The sequence below is a fragment of the Anabrus simplex genome, chromosome 1 (genome assembly GCF_040414725.1).
Source record: "Anabrus simplex isolate iqAnaSimp1 chromosome 1, ASM4041472v1, whole genome shotgun sequence".
Lineage (NCBI taxonomy): Eukaryota > Metazoa > Arthropoda > Insecta > Orthoptera > Tettigoniidae > Anabrus > Anabrus simplex.
Window position 1 is genome coordinate 1,791,887,903 of NC_090265.1, and position 19,200 is coordinate 1,791,907,102.

The 19,200-nt window shown below is 38.8% G+C and overlaps 2 protein-coding genes across 2 annotated transcripts in view; one reads left to right on the forward strand and one right to left on the reverse strand.

Moving 5' to 3' along the window:
• Positions 1 to 12,768, reverse strand: part of LOC136858772 (zinc finger-containing ubiquitin peptidase 1) — a 175,788-nt gene extending 163,020 nt beyond the window's left edge. The window contains exon 1 of the mRNA XM_067138564.2: positions 12,554 to 12,768. The gene's annotated coding sequence lies outside the window, so the exon portion shown is untranslated. The remainder of the gene's footprint in view (positions 1 to 12,553) is intronic.
• A 181-nt stretch (positions 12,769 to 12,949) lies between these two features.
• LOC136858774 (cytochrome b5 reductase 4) overlaps positions 12,950 to 19,200 on the forward strand; it is a 305,637-nt gene continuing 299,386 nt past the window's right edge. Inside the window, exon 1 of the mRNA XM_067138565.2 lies at positions 12,950 to 13,570. Coding sequence (XP_066994666.2) covers positions 13,489 to 13,570 — 82 coding nt within the window. The 5' untranslated portion in view covers positions 12,950 to 13,488. The remainder of the gene's footprint in view (positions 13,571 to 19,200) is intronic.

The window sequence follows — 19,200 nt, forward strand, 5'->3', positions numbered from 1 at the left end:
GATAGGTTAGGATTACTTGATATGAGAACTGGAAAAGGTCCAAAGGAAAGCAGCTAGATGAACAACACCACCATGATATCTTTTTACATAATGTAATGGAAATGTGAAAAAAATAATAGGCAAATAATGGAGCATGGTTTCTGATTGAGATGGCTAAATAAAATTCAGGAAACTCAATCGTCAAAAATACCACAGTGTTTTTCGCCCCAGTGCGGCATGGGCTTATCAGTTGGATACCGCACCTTCCCCAGATACTAGCCAGCTAGCACGCCGGTTGCGACACCTCTGAAACCTATACATGTGATAAGCACAACGCAGTGCCCATGCTGCAGTGGGGTGAAATACTGGTAATATTTGATGATTGAGTTTCCTGATTTTTTTTTATGGAGCATCTGATTAATGCTACATATTTATTAACAAAAAACAGGAATTCGCATTCAGAAGGAATGACAAGAGCAGCAATTCATTGAACAAAGGAACTACGTCGAGCTGTTCAATTTCATTTCTGAATATGATACACGACTTGTGAACCATATTCGAACCGCAACCACTCTCACTGGAACATACAACAAAATTATTTTTTTACAACTTGCTTTACATTGCACCAACACAGATAGGTCTTATTGCGATGACGGGATAGGAGAGGCCTAGGAATTGGCCGTGACCTTAATTAAGGTACAGCCCCAACATTATTGCCTGGTGTGAAAATGGGAAAGCACGGAAGAACATCTTCAGGGGTGCCGACAGTGGGGTTCGAACCCACTATCTCCCGGTTGCAAGCTCACAGCCGCACACCCCTAAACACATGGCCAACTTGCCCGGTACAACAAAATTCAGAACAACCACTGTTGCAGAAATAATGTTTGACAAAATAAGACATGGAATTTCCAATGCTCCTTTTGTTGTTATTTGATGAAACAACCAATACTGCAAAATAATTATAGCATTGAACAATGCTGAGATAAGTGACAAAAAATGGAAAGATTCTTAGGAACTGCAGAGGTCAGTGACATTCGAACGGCTGCAGCATTGTCGGAGCATATTTTAAAATGCCTTACTAAATATGACATTTGTCCAAACAAACTTGTAGTGCAGATATATGACGGTGCTTCCATAATATCAGGAAAAATAAGCGGATTGCTGAGTACGAGAAAAATACTAAGAGGGGTTGTTGCACATACAGACTTAACCTCCTATTACAAGTAATAATAATAATAATAATAATAATAATAATAATAATAATAATAATAATAATAATAATAATAATAACAACAACAACATTATTGTCTTTATGCCTCACTAACGACTTTTTTGTTTTGATTTCAGAGATGCCAAGGTGTCAGAATTTTATTCCATGGAAGTTCTTTTATGTGCCAGTAAATCTACCAACATAAGGCTTGACATATTTGAGCACCTTCAAATACCACTGGACTGAGCCAGGATCGAACCTGCCAAGTTGGGATCAGAAAACCAGTGCCTCAATCGTCTGAGCCACTTAGCCTGGCCCTTTTACAAATAATGAACACTACTACAGAATGCAAATATTTTTAAAGACAACAAACCTTTTTTTTTTTTTTCAACAAAAATAGCCCATGCCCTGGATAAGGAAGTTAATATAAAACTCCCAAAAGTTTCTCACACCAGATGGAACCATCATTTTCAGACATTGCAAACAGTTTATGAAAACTGAAGAGTTTGTTTCAAAGCACTGTGGATAATCCTCATGAATGGGATTCAGAAACGTTCATCATATCTGGCTATGCTTCAATATTTTAATTTCATATTTCTACAATCAATCAATCAATCAATCAATCAATCAATCAATCAATCAATCAATCAATCAATCAATCAATCAATCAATCAATCAATCAATCAATCCAATACTGATCTGCATTTAGGGCAGTCACCCAGGTGGCAGATTCTCTATCTGTTGTTTTCCTAGGCTTTTCTTAAATGATTGCAAAGAAATTGGATTTTTATTGAACATCTCCCTTAGTAAGTTATTCAAATCCCTGGCTCCCCTTCCTATAAACAAAAATTTGTCTCAATTTGTCCTCTTGAATTCAAACTTTATCTTCATATTGTAATCCTTCCTACTTTTAAAGACACCACTCAAACTTATTCGTCTACTAATGTCATTCCACACCATTTCTCCACTCTCTATCGCTGATAGTTTATTTGAGGTTCTACAAAAGAAGTCAATTGATTTTAAGTACTGTTTGGACAAAGTAATGAATTCAAACTGACTGTCAGTAAGAAAAGAGAAAATATTGACATCTTTAGGAAACAGCTAGAAAGTAATAATGTTCATCCGTTAATAAGAAGAAAAGGTAATGATCTGGATGTGAAGTCAAGCTATCAGAGCTTATACAATGAAATAATAGACAATGTTGCACACTAACTTGTAGAAAGATTTTAGCACTTCGGAAAGCTTAAATTTCTTGAGCTCCTCACCAACAAGAAATGGACTGACTTTAAGGACTGCTTCCCTGCTTTAAAACAAGACTATGATCAGCATGTTGATTTTCCCAGGTTGAGAAGTGAACTAATGACACGCAACAATATTGAAGAATTTGATGGGAAACGTGTTTTGGAAACTTACTTTCTTTACAATTTCCTTTGCATTGCACTGAGACAGACAGGTCTTATGGCAACGATGGGACAGGAAAAGACTACGGAATGAAACAACCGTGGCCTTAATTAAGGTACAGCTCCACATTTGCCTGGTATGAAAATGGGTTTTGGAAACTCTTTAACCTTCATGATGGTTTTTCACAATTATACTTCTGTGGAAGTTTTTTTTTTTTTATCGAGACAAGTTGACGTTGCCAACATTGCCACATGAATTAACGTGTTGTCTCCAGGTTGTGGAAAATTTTCCAAGACACCCATTAAGTGCAGATCGACAACATCTAAATCAAAATCAAATCAAATCAAATCAAAATCTCTTTATTTGCAAATGAGATGTCTACCTCGGTGGCAAATGGTACACTAAAATACATTATTGTCAAGCACTAAATATTAAATTAACAGGAGACGAAGAAAATTTTCTTATAATACAATATTATACAATTTATGCTAACAATGTTTTCTATTAAACACACAGCTCATCCTTAATAAATTTATATTGTTTACAAAATTCTAATTATAATATCTCCTGTACTACTTGCAAATATAGTCAACTGATATACAGTATGTGGAATTACTTCAAATGATACTATACAACTGCTATAAGGTTAATATTTACATTGCATTTGTTCATTTTTTATTATTTTTTTTTTTACCCATTCTGGAACCTTAGTAGCATAACGACCTGCTGCGTCTTAACCAGAGCCCCTTTTGCCACCAATTTTCAGAGTTCCTGAAGGGCCTTCACAGCTACCGTAGCGGTCCCAGGGCCCTCGAAGTCCCCCCTGTACTTCACCCCTACAGGCAGTCCCCTACTTTGGCTGTCCAACTCCTTAGACCAGGGGATGGAATTAATTTAATCATACACATTTTTTTAAAATTTACAATAACCTGCACTGGTCGAATGCCCTCTAACACTTCATTTATTTTTTCTGTTGCTGTTTATTCTCTTCTTGAATATCTGTACAGATTATGGAAAAGGATCAAACACTACCCCTGGTAAACTGTTCCACTCCTTCACACCCTTCCCAATGAATGAAAATTTATCCCAATCGCTTCTGCTAAAATTCCTTCTAATTTTATATTTGTGGTCTGTCCTGCTGATATAATTATTTTCCAACTGAAGCCTCTCACGGATATCTCCCCATGCTTCTTCTCTTGTATAGGCTCTATATAATCCTATAAGTCTAGTTTTCTCCCTTCTCTTACTTAAAGTTTCCCACCCAAGTTCCTTTAACATTTCTGATACACTACTCTTTCTCCTGAAATCCCCTGTTACAAATCTTGCTGCTTTCCTCTGCACACTATCTATTTCTTTTATTAGGTATTCTACACAAGGAACACTTAAAATGATGAACGCATGTCAAATTTATCTTTCATTTACAGGGAGGAAAAAAAAAAGAAAACTGGTAATGCATTTCACGAAAGAAGTTGTGGCAAAGTTTTTTAAACAAGAAATGAAATGGAGCTGGAATACAAGTAAACAACTGTTGGGTATGTTCTATTCAGTTTCAGCCAACATTAGCCTAATAATTAGAGCTATTACAGTTCAACAGGCCTAAAAAGGAAAATAATATTTGGAACCAAGCTATTTCCTACATTTTAAGAAACACTGCCTTGCGGGCAAATGAAACGCATTAATAATATAACTGTAATTTATTATGGGATTAATATTCGTATAAAATGAATGAGTATATGAATGTGACACCAATTTAATTTAGGGATTAATTTTCATTGAAGCCTGATATCAAAAAAAGGCATTATTTTTTGTGTAACTTTACATGCATCGAGAGAAAGTGTCTTACAGCAAGCATCTACACTCATTAACAAAAAAAGAGTTAAGAATATTTGCAGTTTACTCATAAATGTCTAATATTTAGGTTTCATTTATGGTTAGACTGAAGTTTGTTTAAATCATGGCAGCTAGGGACATTCGACTCACGACTAGTAGACAAATCCAGTACACTAGAGCTGAGGTGACGTCCAAGCAAGTTTGTCTGTATGACTCGCTTCTACGGAATGTGCACTAAAATGCCTTTTCATATGCCGTCTGGCAGATCGCATCAAAATAATCACTTTCATGCAACAGAACATGAAACAAGTTGATGTTGCCAACATTGTTCGTGTGAATCCAATTGTGGTCACCAGGTTGTGGAAAAAGTTCCAAGACAGCCATTCAGTGCAAATCGACATCACGCGGGCCATCCATACAAAACAACAGCAACTCAACACTGGTATATACGCATATCTGTACATTGACACTCTACACCCACAGGTACTACTTCACACCACAAGCTTCGAGACACCACAGGAGATATGGTAAGTACCCAAACTGTGTGCAATAGACTCAATGATGGGGGATTATATTCAAAACAGACCCCATAGGACTCCTCCATTTTGGCAAAATCACATCAGATTTGGACTTGAACACAAGATCAATGGTCCAGAACACTGTTCACTGATGAAGTGTGAATTGGTTCCTGATGACAGCTGTCAACGCATACGGAAGGCAAGAGATGACCATTACAATCAATCATTCTCTGTCCTTAAAAGAGCAATTTTCAACTGTCAACATTCACTACTAACAATTCAGGCCCTAAAAGAAGCTGTCAGTGAGGAATAGGACCTCAAGAAATGCTCAATGATTTGGTACAAAGCATGCTTCCATTACAAACAAGAAAGCCTCAGGGTTTGTGGAGGACCAACACTTTTCTGACTAATGTAACTACATTGAAACCTGTCTTCAAATTGTGATGTTCTAATGTGGTTCCTTAATTTATTTGGTTGTCACATATGGAGTGTTTTACTTTTCATACTGAGTCCCAAGTTACACAGAAGTGTATGTTTTCTTTGTATTATCTTAACCATATTGGTTAAATATTTATAACTGGTCCGTATTGACTACAATCTTATTATCATTAAAATCACACATACATATACCATCAGCCTAGTCAACACTTTAAATTATATGTTAAATGTTTATTAGCACATTACATTTGCATTTAGTAGAAGATGCAAACTCAGAGTGGAAGATTTTAATAAGTTCAGGTGAAATGGACACTTATTTTAGCACAATGAGTAGAAGTTGTTATTTTGACAAGGCTGGATTGTAAGTAGAAGAAAGTGTAATGTCTGATTATTAACACAGATCTTTCAATCAATCCAGTTTAACTAGGAGAAGTTAGAATGAGTTGCTTTACAGGTTATAAGTAGATCTGTTTTTGATTTTCTTTTTTCTATTTACTTTACGTCACACCGACACAGATAGGTCCTATGGTGACGAAGGGACAGGAAAAGCCTAGGAATGTGAAGGAAGCAGCCATGGCCTTAATTAAGGTACAGCCCCAGCATTTGCCTGGTGTGAAAATGGGAAACCATGGAAAACCATCTTTAGAGCTGCCGACAATGGGATTCTTTTCTTTTTTTGCTATGGGCTTTACGTCGCACCGACACAGAAAGGTCTTATGACGACGATGGGATAGGAAAGGCCTAGGAGTTGGAAGGAAGCGGCCGTGGCCTTAATTAAGGTACAGCCCCAGCATTTGCCTGGTGTGAAAATGGGAAACCACGGAAAACCATTTTCAGGGCTGCCGATAGTGGGATTCGAACCTACTATCTCCCGGATGCAAGCTCACAGCCGTGCGCCTCTACGCGCACGGCCAACTCGCCCGGTACAGTGGGATTCCAATCCACTACTTCCCGGATGCAAGCTCACAGCTGCGCGTCTCCAAACGCACGACCAACTCGCCCGGTCAAGTAGATTTGTAATCAGATGGCGATGTACCATATATTATAATGTTATAGATAACAGATCTAAGTTTTTTGGGCAATTTGTATAACCGCTGAAGAAGATAGAATTGATGTTCTTGAAACATGTAAGGGATGTAATGTGGTAATAAACATTTAACATATCGTCGTTGCCGGGACAAAACCTCCTATGTGATAATATTTTTGGAAATATACTGACCCGCAACACATACATTATGAAGAGCAAGAATGCCTTGACAATATTCACACAATACTGCACCTTAGATGACAGAACCTTACCAGCCAAAGTTTTAAGCTGAAATATTTCACATAGGAGGTTTTGTCCCAGCAGTGACGATATAATTTAAAGTATTCATTAGGCTGATGGTATATGTATGTGTGATTTTAATAATAATAATGCCCTGAGTTTCACATTAAGTAATATAATATCAGATTAACTTCAACACAACAGGATCTGGTATATGCTTAACTTTTGTTTTTTTTCTGATGACTGTAGGCCTATTAACCATTCAGAGACCAGATATCCCTAATTCTTCCACCTGTGTTTGGGAAGGGAGAAAAGTTGCTGATCCCACCACCTTGTAAATAACAGGTGCTGTTAGAAGCCTCTACACTGTTCCTCAGTCTCTCTGTTGTGCTTCTGTTAACACCAGACTGGGAGTATAAGGTAAATGAATGTCGATCACTGTAGTACTTTCTTACAACATTTTTTTGTTGGAAATGATATAAAATAACAGTGATTTTGAAACATAAAACACATATGTTGGATGAAAAAACAGAAGTGATCGGTGAACATGAACGGTGGTTCGCAACGTTATACTTTAATGAATTGTGCAGTAACAAATCTAGAGGTGCCACTAACGCTGTGTAGTTACCGGTAACTAATAAATAATGATGCGAATGGGGAGGGGGCTGTAAAAGGTGCCCTAAATATAGTCAGCCTCAACACAACCCAACTGTGAAACCGCGCTCAGAGGGTACACCATAAGTGGTCAAAAGAAAATGAAGATGAATTTTGCAACCTGGAACATGCGTACTCTAATGATAATGATACAGCTAATCGGCCAGAAAGGACAACAGCTATCGAGGCTTGTAGCACTGAGTGAAACTAGAAGGCCTGATGAAGGACAAATTAAAGAACAAGGAGGTGGATACACTTCCTTCTGGAAAGGTAAAAACATTCATGAGCCCCGCATTCATGGTGTTGGTTTTGCCATTGCAAACGAACTTGTCCCTCACCTTGATGAACTTCCTTCTGGCTTAAATGAAAGACTCATGAGCTTACGCCTCAAGCTTACCAACAATCAACGAGTTAAAGTAAACAGTGCCTATGCGAACCTCATTTGTGAAGAAGATGAGAAAGAAGCAGTCTATTGCAAACTTGACGTACTTCTAACAAGAATACCCCAAGCTCACAAAATCATTCTTTTGGGCAACTTCAATGCACGAGTTGGTAGAGACTCAATGCTATGGCCCAAAGTAACTGGAAAAGAGGGAGTAGGGAATTGCAACTCTAATGGAACTCTTCTGTTCACGAAGTGCTCAGAGCACAATCTAGTCATCACTAATACCCTCTTCAGACAGAAGGATAAATTTAAAACATCATGGCAACATCCACAGTCAAAACACTGGCATCTAATTGATTACATAATTGTACGTGCCCGAGACTAACTAGATGTGTTAATCACAAAGGCTCTAACAAGTGCTGATGACTGCTGGATGGACCACCAACTTATACGGTCTACGATGACCACATCCACGTGCAGTGAAGGAAACAGAGAAAACTTACGAGTGCTAAAACGAATACAGACCGTTTCAAGGATTATAGCACGAAAGCAAAATTTCAACAACTCCTAGGTGATAAACTGCCGGATGAATATCCTGAAAGCACTGAAGAACACTGGGTAACACTGAAGACTGCAATACTATCAGCTGGTGAAGAATCGGTAGGACACCTTAGGGTCAAACACCAAGACTGATTTGATGAAAATGACCAAGAAATTCAGACTCTAATAGACAAAAAAAAAGAGCAGCACACCAAGCTTCGCAGATCAATCCTAGTTCAATCTCTAAGAAACGAGAATATTAAGAAGCGAAAGCAGATGTTCAGAGGAAAACCTGTGTTTTGAAAAACAATTGGTGGACGATGAAGTCTCAAGAAATGCAACATCTAGCAGAAACTAACAACACTAGAGCTTTTTTTCAGCATGATATGAACTGTATATGACCCCACAGCTCAAGGACTAAACCCTCTTAAATCTAGGGATGGCTCTACTCTTCTAAAAGACAGCAATTCCATTAATACATGATGGAGAACATTTCCATGAATACTGAACAAGGATCCAGAGATCAATATGGTAAAAATTTTGAAAATCCCCCCCCCAAAACTACAAAATCTCATCTTGGCAAAGTTCCTTCCTTACAAGAAGCTGAAAATGCTATTAAACAGCTCAAAAACAATAAAGCTGCCGGATCAGATGGAATTCCTGCTGAATTTTTCAAGGAAGGTGGACGAATTCTTGCTGAACATACACTAATGCTCATAGTCAAAATATGGAACACTGAAACAATACCTCCTGATCTCAGAGATGCTCTGATAGTTACAATCTTCAAAAAAGGAGACAGAACTGACTGTGATAACTACCGTGGAATTACCCTTCTGTCTATTGATGGGAAAATACTCGCTCAAATTCTATCCAACCGCCTGATGCCTCTCGCTGAAGACTGCTTACTTGAAACTCAGTGTGGATTTCGACCCAATCGCAGCACAACAGATATGATTTTTTGTGCTAGACAAATGCAGGAGAAATGCAAAGAATAACATCTCCCTCTGTTCATGGCATTCATAGATCTTGCCAAAGCCTTTGATTCGGTTAAAAGACATGCCCTGAGGAAGATCCTAGCAAGAATAGGCTGTCCTCAGAAGTATATAAATATTCTTAGATTGCTGCATGATAATACGAAGGGCATGGTTCTTGTCAACAATAACCCCGGAGAAAATTTTGAAATCACAGCAGGTGTGAAGCAAGGTTGTGTGATAGCTCCCACTCTGTTCTCACTATCTGTTAGCACTAGACTTCATCTTGTTGATGGGAAACTGCCAAGAGGCATAGAAATTGAACACAGGACTGATGGAGGTTTATTCAATCTCAGTAGACTACAAGCCTAGACCAAAAATTCCACTACAACCATCATCGAACTTCAGTATGCTGATGACAATGTTGTTCTTGCAAACTCTGAACAAGAGTTACAAGCAATCTTAAACACATTGGATAAAGCATACTTTGGCCTAAGCCTTAACATCCAAAAGACGCAGATCCTTTACCAGCCTGCACCCAACTCCACCTCCGTATGTCCTACAATCACAGTCCAAGGCAAAGTTCTGAAAAACATAGAACATTTCCCATACCTTGGCAGCCATCTCTCAGCAAATGCAAATCTTGATGAGATTCAACACCGCCTCAAAATGTGCTAGTATGGCTTTTGGTCGTCTTCGGGTAAGGGTCTTTGATAATCATAATATCAGCACTCAGACCAAGCTTTATGTGTACAAAGCTACCATTATACCATCCCTTACATATGGATGCGAAACGTGGACTACCTACAGAAGGCACATACGATGCCTGGAAAAATACCATCAACGTTGCCTGAGAAGGATCCTGAGGGTGAAATGGCAAGATCGACGCACTAACATCAGTGTTCTGGAAGAAGCTAACTCCCCTAGCATTGAGGCCATGATTATCAAGCACCAACTTTGCTGGGCAAGCCACATCGTTCGCATGCCAGAATTCCATCTCCCAAAACAAATTATGTACTTCCAGCTAAAGGATGGTCATAGAAAACTTGGAAGACCACAGAAGCATTAAAAAGCACTACAAACCAACAGGAACTCAGCGCTTCGAGCAAGAAAGGCGGAGAACAGAAATTGACAAGCGCAATGCAAGAAAACAACATAAGCTCGTGAAGAAAAACCAAACTACACAGTCCGTACCAAACAGATCAAACGTGTTTCAAAAATGCAGAAAAATCTGCAGTTCTAGGATTGGTCTCTACAGTCACTTAAGATCTCACAAAAGCTAAGTTCTTCAGGAAGACAATCATACTCGTCTAAGAGGAATAGCCCATCACCTAAGGATCTAATTTTAATGCACACATTGATTTTAATTTTAAATTTCCATACTGTGTTCCAATAGTTGGCATACTGTTTTTAGTTATTGTACTAAAGTGCAGCATTTCACCAAACGTAAACTTCTGAAAGAAGAAAAACCATAGCTGGAACAATCGTATTTCATTTTGCCCCGATTATACTTGGCTATTAGTACTATTATTAATACGGTAATATTATTATGTGAAAAACTGTCTTATGGATCTTACGACAAACAACCTGATCCCTGTTCAGAAATAGCATCGCACCCCACTGCTTCCAACAGATTACTCCTTATCAGCTCGGTAGTAAATATTTTAAGTACCACCACCCAGATTTCAACAGCTTGTGTGTGTACTGTGGGAGAAACTATGCAAGATATATCATGTGTTAGTTTGTAGTGAATGTAAGATGTCTGTAACAAAATTCTGTTCCAGTCAATGCACACTGTGTAATATTATCATTAAAAACCAAACCCCAAACCCCATGGCACTACAGCCCTTGAAGGGCCTTGGCCTACAAAGGTGTCGTGTGGTCAGCATTACAAATCCTCTCGGCTGTTATTCTTGACTTTCTAGACCGGGGCCGCTATCTCACCGGCTCCATGGCTAAATGGTTAGCATGCTGGCCTTTGGTCACAGGGGTCCCGGGTTCGATTCCCGGCAGGGTCGGGAATTTTAACCTTAATTGGTTGATTTTGCTGGCATGGGGGCTGGGTGTGTGTGTCGTCTTCATCATCATTTCATCCTCATTACGACGTGTAGGTCGCCTACGGGGGTCAAATCCAAAGACCTGCATCTGGCGAGCCGAACTTGTCCTCGGACACTCCCTGCACTAAAAGCCATACACCATTTCATTTTTTTTCAGCTCCTCAATTCTAACCACGTAGGCTGAGTTTACCTCGAACCAGCCCTCAGGTCCAGGTAAAAATCTCTGACCTGGCCAGGAAACGAACCAGGGGCCTCCGGGTAAGAGGCAAGCACGCTACCCCTACACCACGGGAAATTAATATTTTAACCACAATGTGTAGACCAATGGATCTCAAATTGTGGTATCCGTACCCCTATGGGCATGCCTAAGACTTTTAGTACGCAAGCAGCCTTCAGGGGGAAAAAAAAAATGAAGAAAGTTTGAAATACAGAAATAAATAAGAAGAAAGTTAAATATATATATAGAGCCACGCTTCACTTGGACTGCGATAGATCAAAAAACTGTCATGCCATGTAGACACACCCACCTCATTGAAATTTTGATAATTTGCAATGTCTGAAAAACAGAATTAAGATCGAACATTTTTCATCCTTATTTATTACTCTGATGCTAAGGCTAAAATCTAGCATTTTGTAAAACTTGCATACAGACAGGGTATCCTGTATTACTTTATTATCATTGTATTATACTTGATACAGACACTGTCTTAAATTCCTTGTGATCAGCTGTGTTATAAAAATGTATTTAATTTCGCACTCTCATCTTATATACGATGCGTATTTGAAGGAATAGTTTATAACCAATTAAGCCTTAATAATTAGCCAGGTAGACCTACTCATATTTTTTAAATCTATCATTCGGGGAAATTTTTTTTTTTTCATGGGGGAGGTACATTGAACGTTTAGCCATGTGTGAGCGGTACACTCTCATAATAGTTTGAGAACAATACAATACCAAAGCGAAACACGATTTTAACAAATGAATGCCATATGTCACGATACTGGATCATAAGACATGGAGCTCCCGTGCATGTTACGAAATTGCATATTATAATGTACTTTTCGCATTAACCTTCACGAAGAGCAACATACAAATAAATCATTTTCATATGTAGGACAGACACGTTTCCTGTTGGAACAGTAGGTTAGACTACAAGAGATATTATGTTTTAGCTCAATTAACAGCGATGTCCGTACGAGAACAAGAGACGGTGATTATTAACCTTAAAAATGACAACTAAGGGGAAAAGTGGCACGTAAATATACCATGCATTACGTAAGATTTTCGAAGGTAGTTACTTACGATCATAGTATCGACGACATTTTAACTTCCCGCGAAAAGTAAACTGTTGCCATTGCCATGCATCAGCGAATACAGATGGGCGAATGGAAGTGCTGCCTTCGTTGTCAGAACGATATTCTTGGATGGCACATAAGATATCAGTGTCTGAAAATATACAGAGCATTTATGTTATTTTTACTCGTCAACAGCTGTTCATCATGCCAATTGTCAGTAGAGCGAACGACATGAGCAAGCAATAATTCTAATTCGTATGCATTTTGTTTCGATGTGGAAAATCTCGATGGGTAATCTTATCGACTATTATAATTTATTTAACGCGCACAATGTGCAAATATCGACTATTGGTATTACTTGGACAGACATTGGCTGAAAAGATATCGAGGTCCCTGTTCGATGTTAAGAAGAATTCAACGTTTGAAGTGAATTTTCGTCAATATTTTCGGCTTAGGCGTGAGAAATATTTTGATGGGTGATTCTGAAGGGGAAGTTCAATGGAAATACCAAAAATGATTGCTTACTTACGACTGGCATTTAATATAAGCCTTTACTGCTAAGGGTGATATGATTTCCCGAGAGGGAATATAACCTCAAAATATTGTAACTGATTAGAAAGCATTTTATAAACTGTATTGTAGGCTATAACGCACACGACAGCTGATGTTCATCTCTTGTTCTTGTTCTGGAGAATCGTGAATATTATTTGAAACGTATCATCTGAGCAAAGAGAGCTGTTTGGTAGTCTGTATTAATTAATACACGCAACTTGTCATTTAACTGATTGCGACCTGTCAACAAGTTGGTGTGATTTTTAATCTCTTTTAGCGAATAAAAGAGGGACTGACAAGCGAGTTCTTTGTCTCGTATTATGAACATATAGCTGTACGGATACATTATTCAGTGTAATTTAAGAACGACTCAAATTAAACAACGTAGAAATGTCTACTTCAAAATCTGTCTTTGGAAAACCGAAACTGAAGGACACCCCTGGCAGCTCGGTACCAAGCGGATCTGCAACAGGTAGGCATGTTGTCTGATGTCTCGTCTCTAGATGGTCTTCGGGGTGTGACAGTTTTTGAGTTTAATTGCTTATAGCTATTCATGATATAATACCTTATCTGTAATAGAAGGTGCTGAATTCTTTGGGTGTATCTACAACTCTTAATATAGGCTAGACAATGTAGATGTAGACAAAACCAAGGGTTAAAGTAATAAAATGATAGAGAAATGATACGAAAAACAAACCACAGAATTCTATTAAATAAGTAATGTGCAAAAGTTAAGATAAACTTCAGTTCATGCAGCAGTCTGTGGTAAGTTTTCATACACTTAAGAACGTGGTAACATTCACAGATTCTGTCACACAGCTCACAGACACAAGTCTAGTTTCGATCGTGGTATATTTAGTAGAGTGTACTTGTAATTTTAATAATAAATTTATTGCAACCAAATGGTCATGATATATACACACAGAAGACACATATGCAGCCCGGTCCTGGCTTGTGAAATTCCATGGTTCTGCACACCTTATGGTGAAACCTGTGTACGGCAAACCTGGTCACTGTATGCCTCAGATCATATCCACCACGCGTCCAATCCCTGTTTAACATCGCATCAGTTGCGTAAAACTCGTCCCATATCATAGCCCTCTTTGCTTGCAGTTCTTGTAGCAACTCCCTGTAACTACTTGTCACTGAGAGTAACAATCTAAGTCTTATGTTTTCAATGAAGTACGTCTCCTTTGCAAGAACATATACTAGCCTTGATAATGTATATTTTGAAACACATAGAACTCTCTTCAAGAATCTAGCCTTCAAACTTTCCAGCTCTTGCAGTTGTCTTTTTGAGAGGTGTTCCCATATTAGCTCTAGACTATATATGGCTGTTGGAACAACTTTCGTATTAAACAGAGCCATGGCTGTTTCCAGACATAGCTGTGGAAGGTGTTTAATATCACCAATGCTTCGTATAGCTGCGATGATGCTCTCCTTTAGGTGTATTGTGAATGTTGTTCCTGTTACCTGTATTGTAATCCCCAGATACTTGTATTGGTTACTAATTCGTAATTTTTGTCCTTTACACAGGATATAATCATCTTTAGATAATTGTCCTCCCCTCCTAAAAACAACCAGTTCTGTTTTGTTCGCATTAAGGTCCATTTTATTACCTTCTGCCCATTCCACGATTAAGTCCATGGCAGCTTGTAGTTCCTCTTTACTCTCAGACGCAATAGCCATGTCGTCCGCATATACGTACGCGTTAACCTTCCGTGTTTGCTTCTTAATTTCCTTTATTGCATCCTGTGTGAAGATATTAAACAGCAGAGGACTTAGTAGGTCCCCCTTAACACCTCGTTTGTCTGCTGGATCCACCTTGATATGCAGAGATTGTCGCTTATTTGAAGATAGTTCTCCGAAAGTATGTTGGTAACTAGTCTTGTGAGCCAGGTAAGACCGATGATTTCCTCTAGTTTTCTAACAAGTTTCCGTCTTATCTACTGTATCAAAAGCCTTGGAGTAGTCAATAAATATTACGAACATTTTGCCTTGCTTTTTTGCTGGTTGTTTCGTGAATATCTTGGAGGAGGCATTCCACTGCCATCAGAGTCGATCTCCCGGCTCTAAATCCGAACTGTTCGTCAGGGAGAAGCGGGTCTGCTATTCTATTCATTCTCTGGGTTATCAGTTTGGTGAGAATCTTAAAAGCTGCTGATTCAAGAGCCACTCCGCGATATGATTCTGGTTTGTTTACTTCTCCTTTCCCTTTGTAGAGAATCTTAACGACTGAGTTTCTCCGTACATTTGGAAAGTTTCATGTTTCCAGACACTTGTTCATCAGTTCTAACCATACTGTTTCTAGGTAAGGGAGAGATATCTTCAGATATTCGTTGTAGAGGCCATCTGATCCTGCCGCCTTGTTAGATTTTGCACTTGAGATCACTTTCCTTACTTCTTCTTGGGTGAAAGGACTGCATGGTTTAACTTCTCCTTCCATTGTAGGTGTTAACACCCATTTACATAGTATATTTTCCATGTACACCTCCCAGATCTCCATTGGTATGTCTGCTGGGAATCTTGGTTGGCGCAGGCTTTGTACGGGTTTTCCTTGATTTCCTTCATTAGCATCTGATATTGGGCTTCTATGTAACTGACTTTCTTATCCTTCAAAAGAGTTTTGTATGCCTTTCTAGCAGCTTGATATTCTGCTAGGTGGACGACGTCCTTACTTTGTTTGGCTACTCGCATTTTCTTCAAAGTTGCGTGCCTTACTTGGAAGCACTCACTGTCGAACCACTCTTTGACTTTGCGATTACCATTCCACGATTCGGTCGCTTTTTTTATGTAGTCCTCTAGGAGAAGTGTCGCTTCGTCGATCTTTCCTGCATGTTTAAACCTAAGAATTTCATTTTTTGTCAGTATTGAACTGAGAATGGATGATAGGAAAACTTAAAACGGTCCACCTTTTCAATACAAAAATGTTATAGTTTATTTATAACATGTATTTGCACTTGGAACTAGTTTCAACGCTGTTTTGCGTCATCATCAACCAAGTTTTCCTATCATCCATTCTCAGTTCAATACGGACAAAAAATGAAATTCTTAGGTTTAAATGAAGCAGCCAACCAGGCAAAGTCGTTAGCCTATCATTACTTGGGCTTAAAAATCAAAATTGGGAAAATAGGCAAGGATATAGCATTTATCAAACAGTGCATTACACAGAATTTAATGTAACGCCTTGTGTAATATAAATGCCTACATGCTGGCCTATTTCCCACATTTTGGCTGATGATGACGACGACGCAAAACAGCGTTGAAACTAGTTCCAAGTGCAAATACATGTTATAAATAAACTATAACATTTTTGTATTGAAAAGGTGGACCGTTTTAAGTTTTCCTATCATCCATTCTCAGTTCAATACGGACAAAAAATGAAATTCTTAAGTTTAAATGAAGCAGCCAACCAGGCAAAGTCGTTAGCCTATCATTACTTGGGCTTAAAAATCAAAATTGGGAAAATAGGCAAGGATATAGCATTTATCAAACAGTGCATTACACAGAATTTAATGTAACGCCTTGTGTAATATAAATGCCTACATGCTGGCCTATTTCCCACATTTTGGCTGATGATGACGACGACGCAAAACAGCGTTGAAACTAGTTCCAAGTGCAAATACATGTTATAAATAAACTATAACATTTTTGTATTGAAAAGGTGGACCGTTTTAAGTTTTCCTATCATCTTTTCCTGCATGGTATATATCGCATCGTTGGTCACAGAAGACACATATGCAGCCCGGTCCTGGCTTCTGAAATCCCATGGTTCTGCACACCTTATGGTGGAACCCTTGTACGGCATACCTGGTCGCTGTATGCCTCAGATTATATACACCATGCGTCCAATCCCTGTTTAACATTGCATCAGTTGAGTAAAACTCATCCCATATCATAGCCCTCTTTGATTGCAGTTCTTGGAGCAACTCCCTGTAACTCCTTGTCACTGAAAGTAACAATCTAGATCTTATGTCTTCAATGAAGTACGTCTCCTTTGCAAGAACGTATACTAGTCTTCATGATGTATATTTAGAAACACATAGCACTCTCTTCAAGAATCTAGCCTTCAACTTTCCAGCTCTTGCAGTTGTCTTTTTGAGAGTTGTTCCCATATTAGCTCTAGACCATATATGGCTCTTGGAACAACTTTTGTATTAAACAGAGCCATGGCTGTCCCCAAAGATAGCTGTGGAAGGTGTTTAATATCACCAATGCTTCGTATAGCTGTGTCGACTCTTTCCTTTAGGTGTATTATGAATGTTGTTCCTGTTACCTGTATTGTAATCCCCAGATATTTGTATTGGTTATTAATTCATAATTTTTGTCCTTTACAAACGATATAATCATCTTTAGATAATTTTCCTCCCCTCCTGAAAAGAACCAATTTGGTTATGTTCGCTTTAAGGTCCATTTTATTATCTTCTGCCCATTCCACGATTAAGTCCATGGCAACTTGTAGTTCCTCTTTACTCTCAGACGCAATAGCCATGTCGTCCGCATATACGTACGCGTTAACCTTCCGTGTTTGCTTCTTAATTTCTTTTATTGCATCCTGTGTGAAGATATTAAACAGCAGAGGACTTAGTGGGTCCCCCTGTAATATCCCATTTGTCTGCTGGATCTACCTTAATGTGCAGAGATTGTCGCTTATTTGAATATAGTTCTCCGAAAGTATGTTGGTAACTGGCCTTATGAGCCAGGTACGACCAACGATTTCCTCTAGTTTTCTAACAAGTTTCCGTCTATCTACTGTATCAAAAGCCTTGGAGTAGTCAGTAAATATTACGAACATTTTGCCTTGCTTTTTCCTGGTTGTTTCATGAATATCTTGCAGGAGGCATTCCACTACCATCAAAGTTGATCTCCCGGCTCTAAATCTGAACTGTTCATCAGGGAGAAGCGGGTCTGCTATTCTATTCATTCTCTGGGTTATCAGTTTGGTGAGAATCTTAAAAGCTGCTGATTCAAGAGCCACTCTGCAATATGATTCTGGTTTGTTTACTACTCCTTTCCCTTTGTAGAGCATCTTAACGACTGATTTTCTCCATACATTTGGAATGTTTCCTGTTTCCAGACACTTGTTCATCAGTTCTAACCATACTGTGTCTAGGTAAGGGAGAGATATCTTCAGATATTCGTTGTAGAGGCCATCTGAGCCTGCTGCCTTGTTAGATTTTCCACTTGAGATCACTTTCCTGACTTCTTCTTCTTGAGTGAAAGGACTGCGTGGTTCAACTTCTCCTTCCATTGTAGGTGTTAAGTCCCATTTACATAGTATATTTTTCATGTACACTTCCCAGATCTCCATTGGTATGTCTGCTGGGAATCTTGGTTGGCGCAGGCGCACTGCTTTGTACGGGTTTTCCTTGATTTCCGTCATTAGCTTCTGATATTGAGCTTCTATGTAACTAGCTTTCTTATCCTTCAAAAGAGTTTTTTGTTTGCCTTTCTAGCAGATTGTTCTGATATGTGGACGACATCCATACTTTGTCTGGCTACTCTCGTTTTCTTCAAAGTTGCCTGCCTTACTTGGAAGCACTCACTGTCGAACCACTCTTTGGCTTTGCGGTTACCATTCCATGATTCGGTCGCTTCTTTTATGTAGCCCTCTATGAGAAGTGTTGCTTCGTCGATCTTTCCTGCTCTGATTTCTTGGAGCATATGCTCAGTTTCATTTGAGTTTTCCTGTAGTAGGGATAAGTTTAGACATCTCTTTAGTTTTGTTTCATTACTAGGTCTTGTCTCTGTATCTGGACTCCAGTACATGTTTGTGATCACTGGAATGTGCTTTCTTATCAGTGCACCATCAGTACGTGTCAGAAGTGTTTGGGAGTGCACCTCTACGCCCTTTACTAGAACTAAATCTATTGCGCTTCCTCCATTGTGGCAGATGTTTGTTTGCTTTTTCCGGTCATTCACTAATGTTAGTCCTACTTCAGTTAAGTATTCCAGAACTAAATCTGTTTTTCTGCTTGACCTGTCTAAGGGACAGTTAAAGTCTCCTGCTAAAATTACATTGGGGTTGTTAGTAATACTATCAAATGCTTTCTGCATGTTATCTATTATATCTACTGAGCTGCAATCAGCTCGAAAGTATGA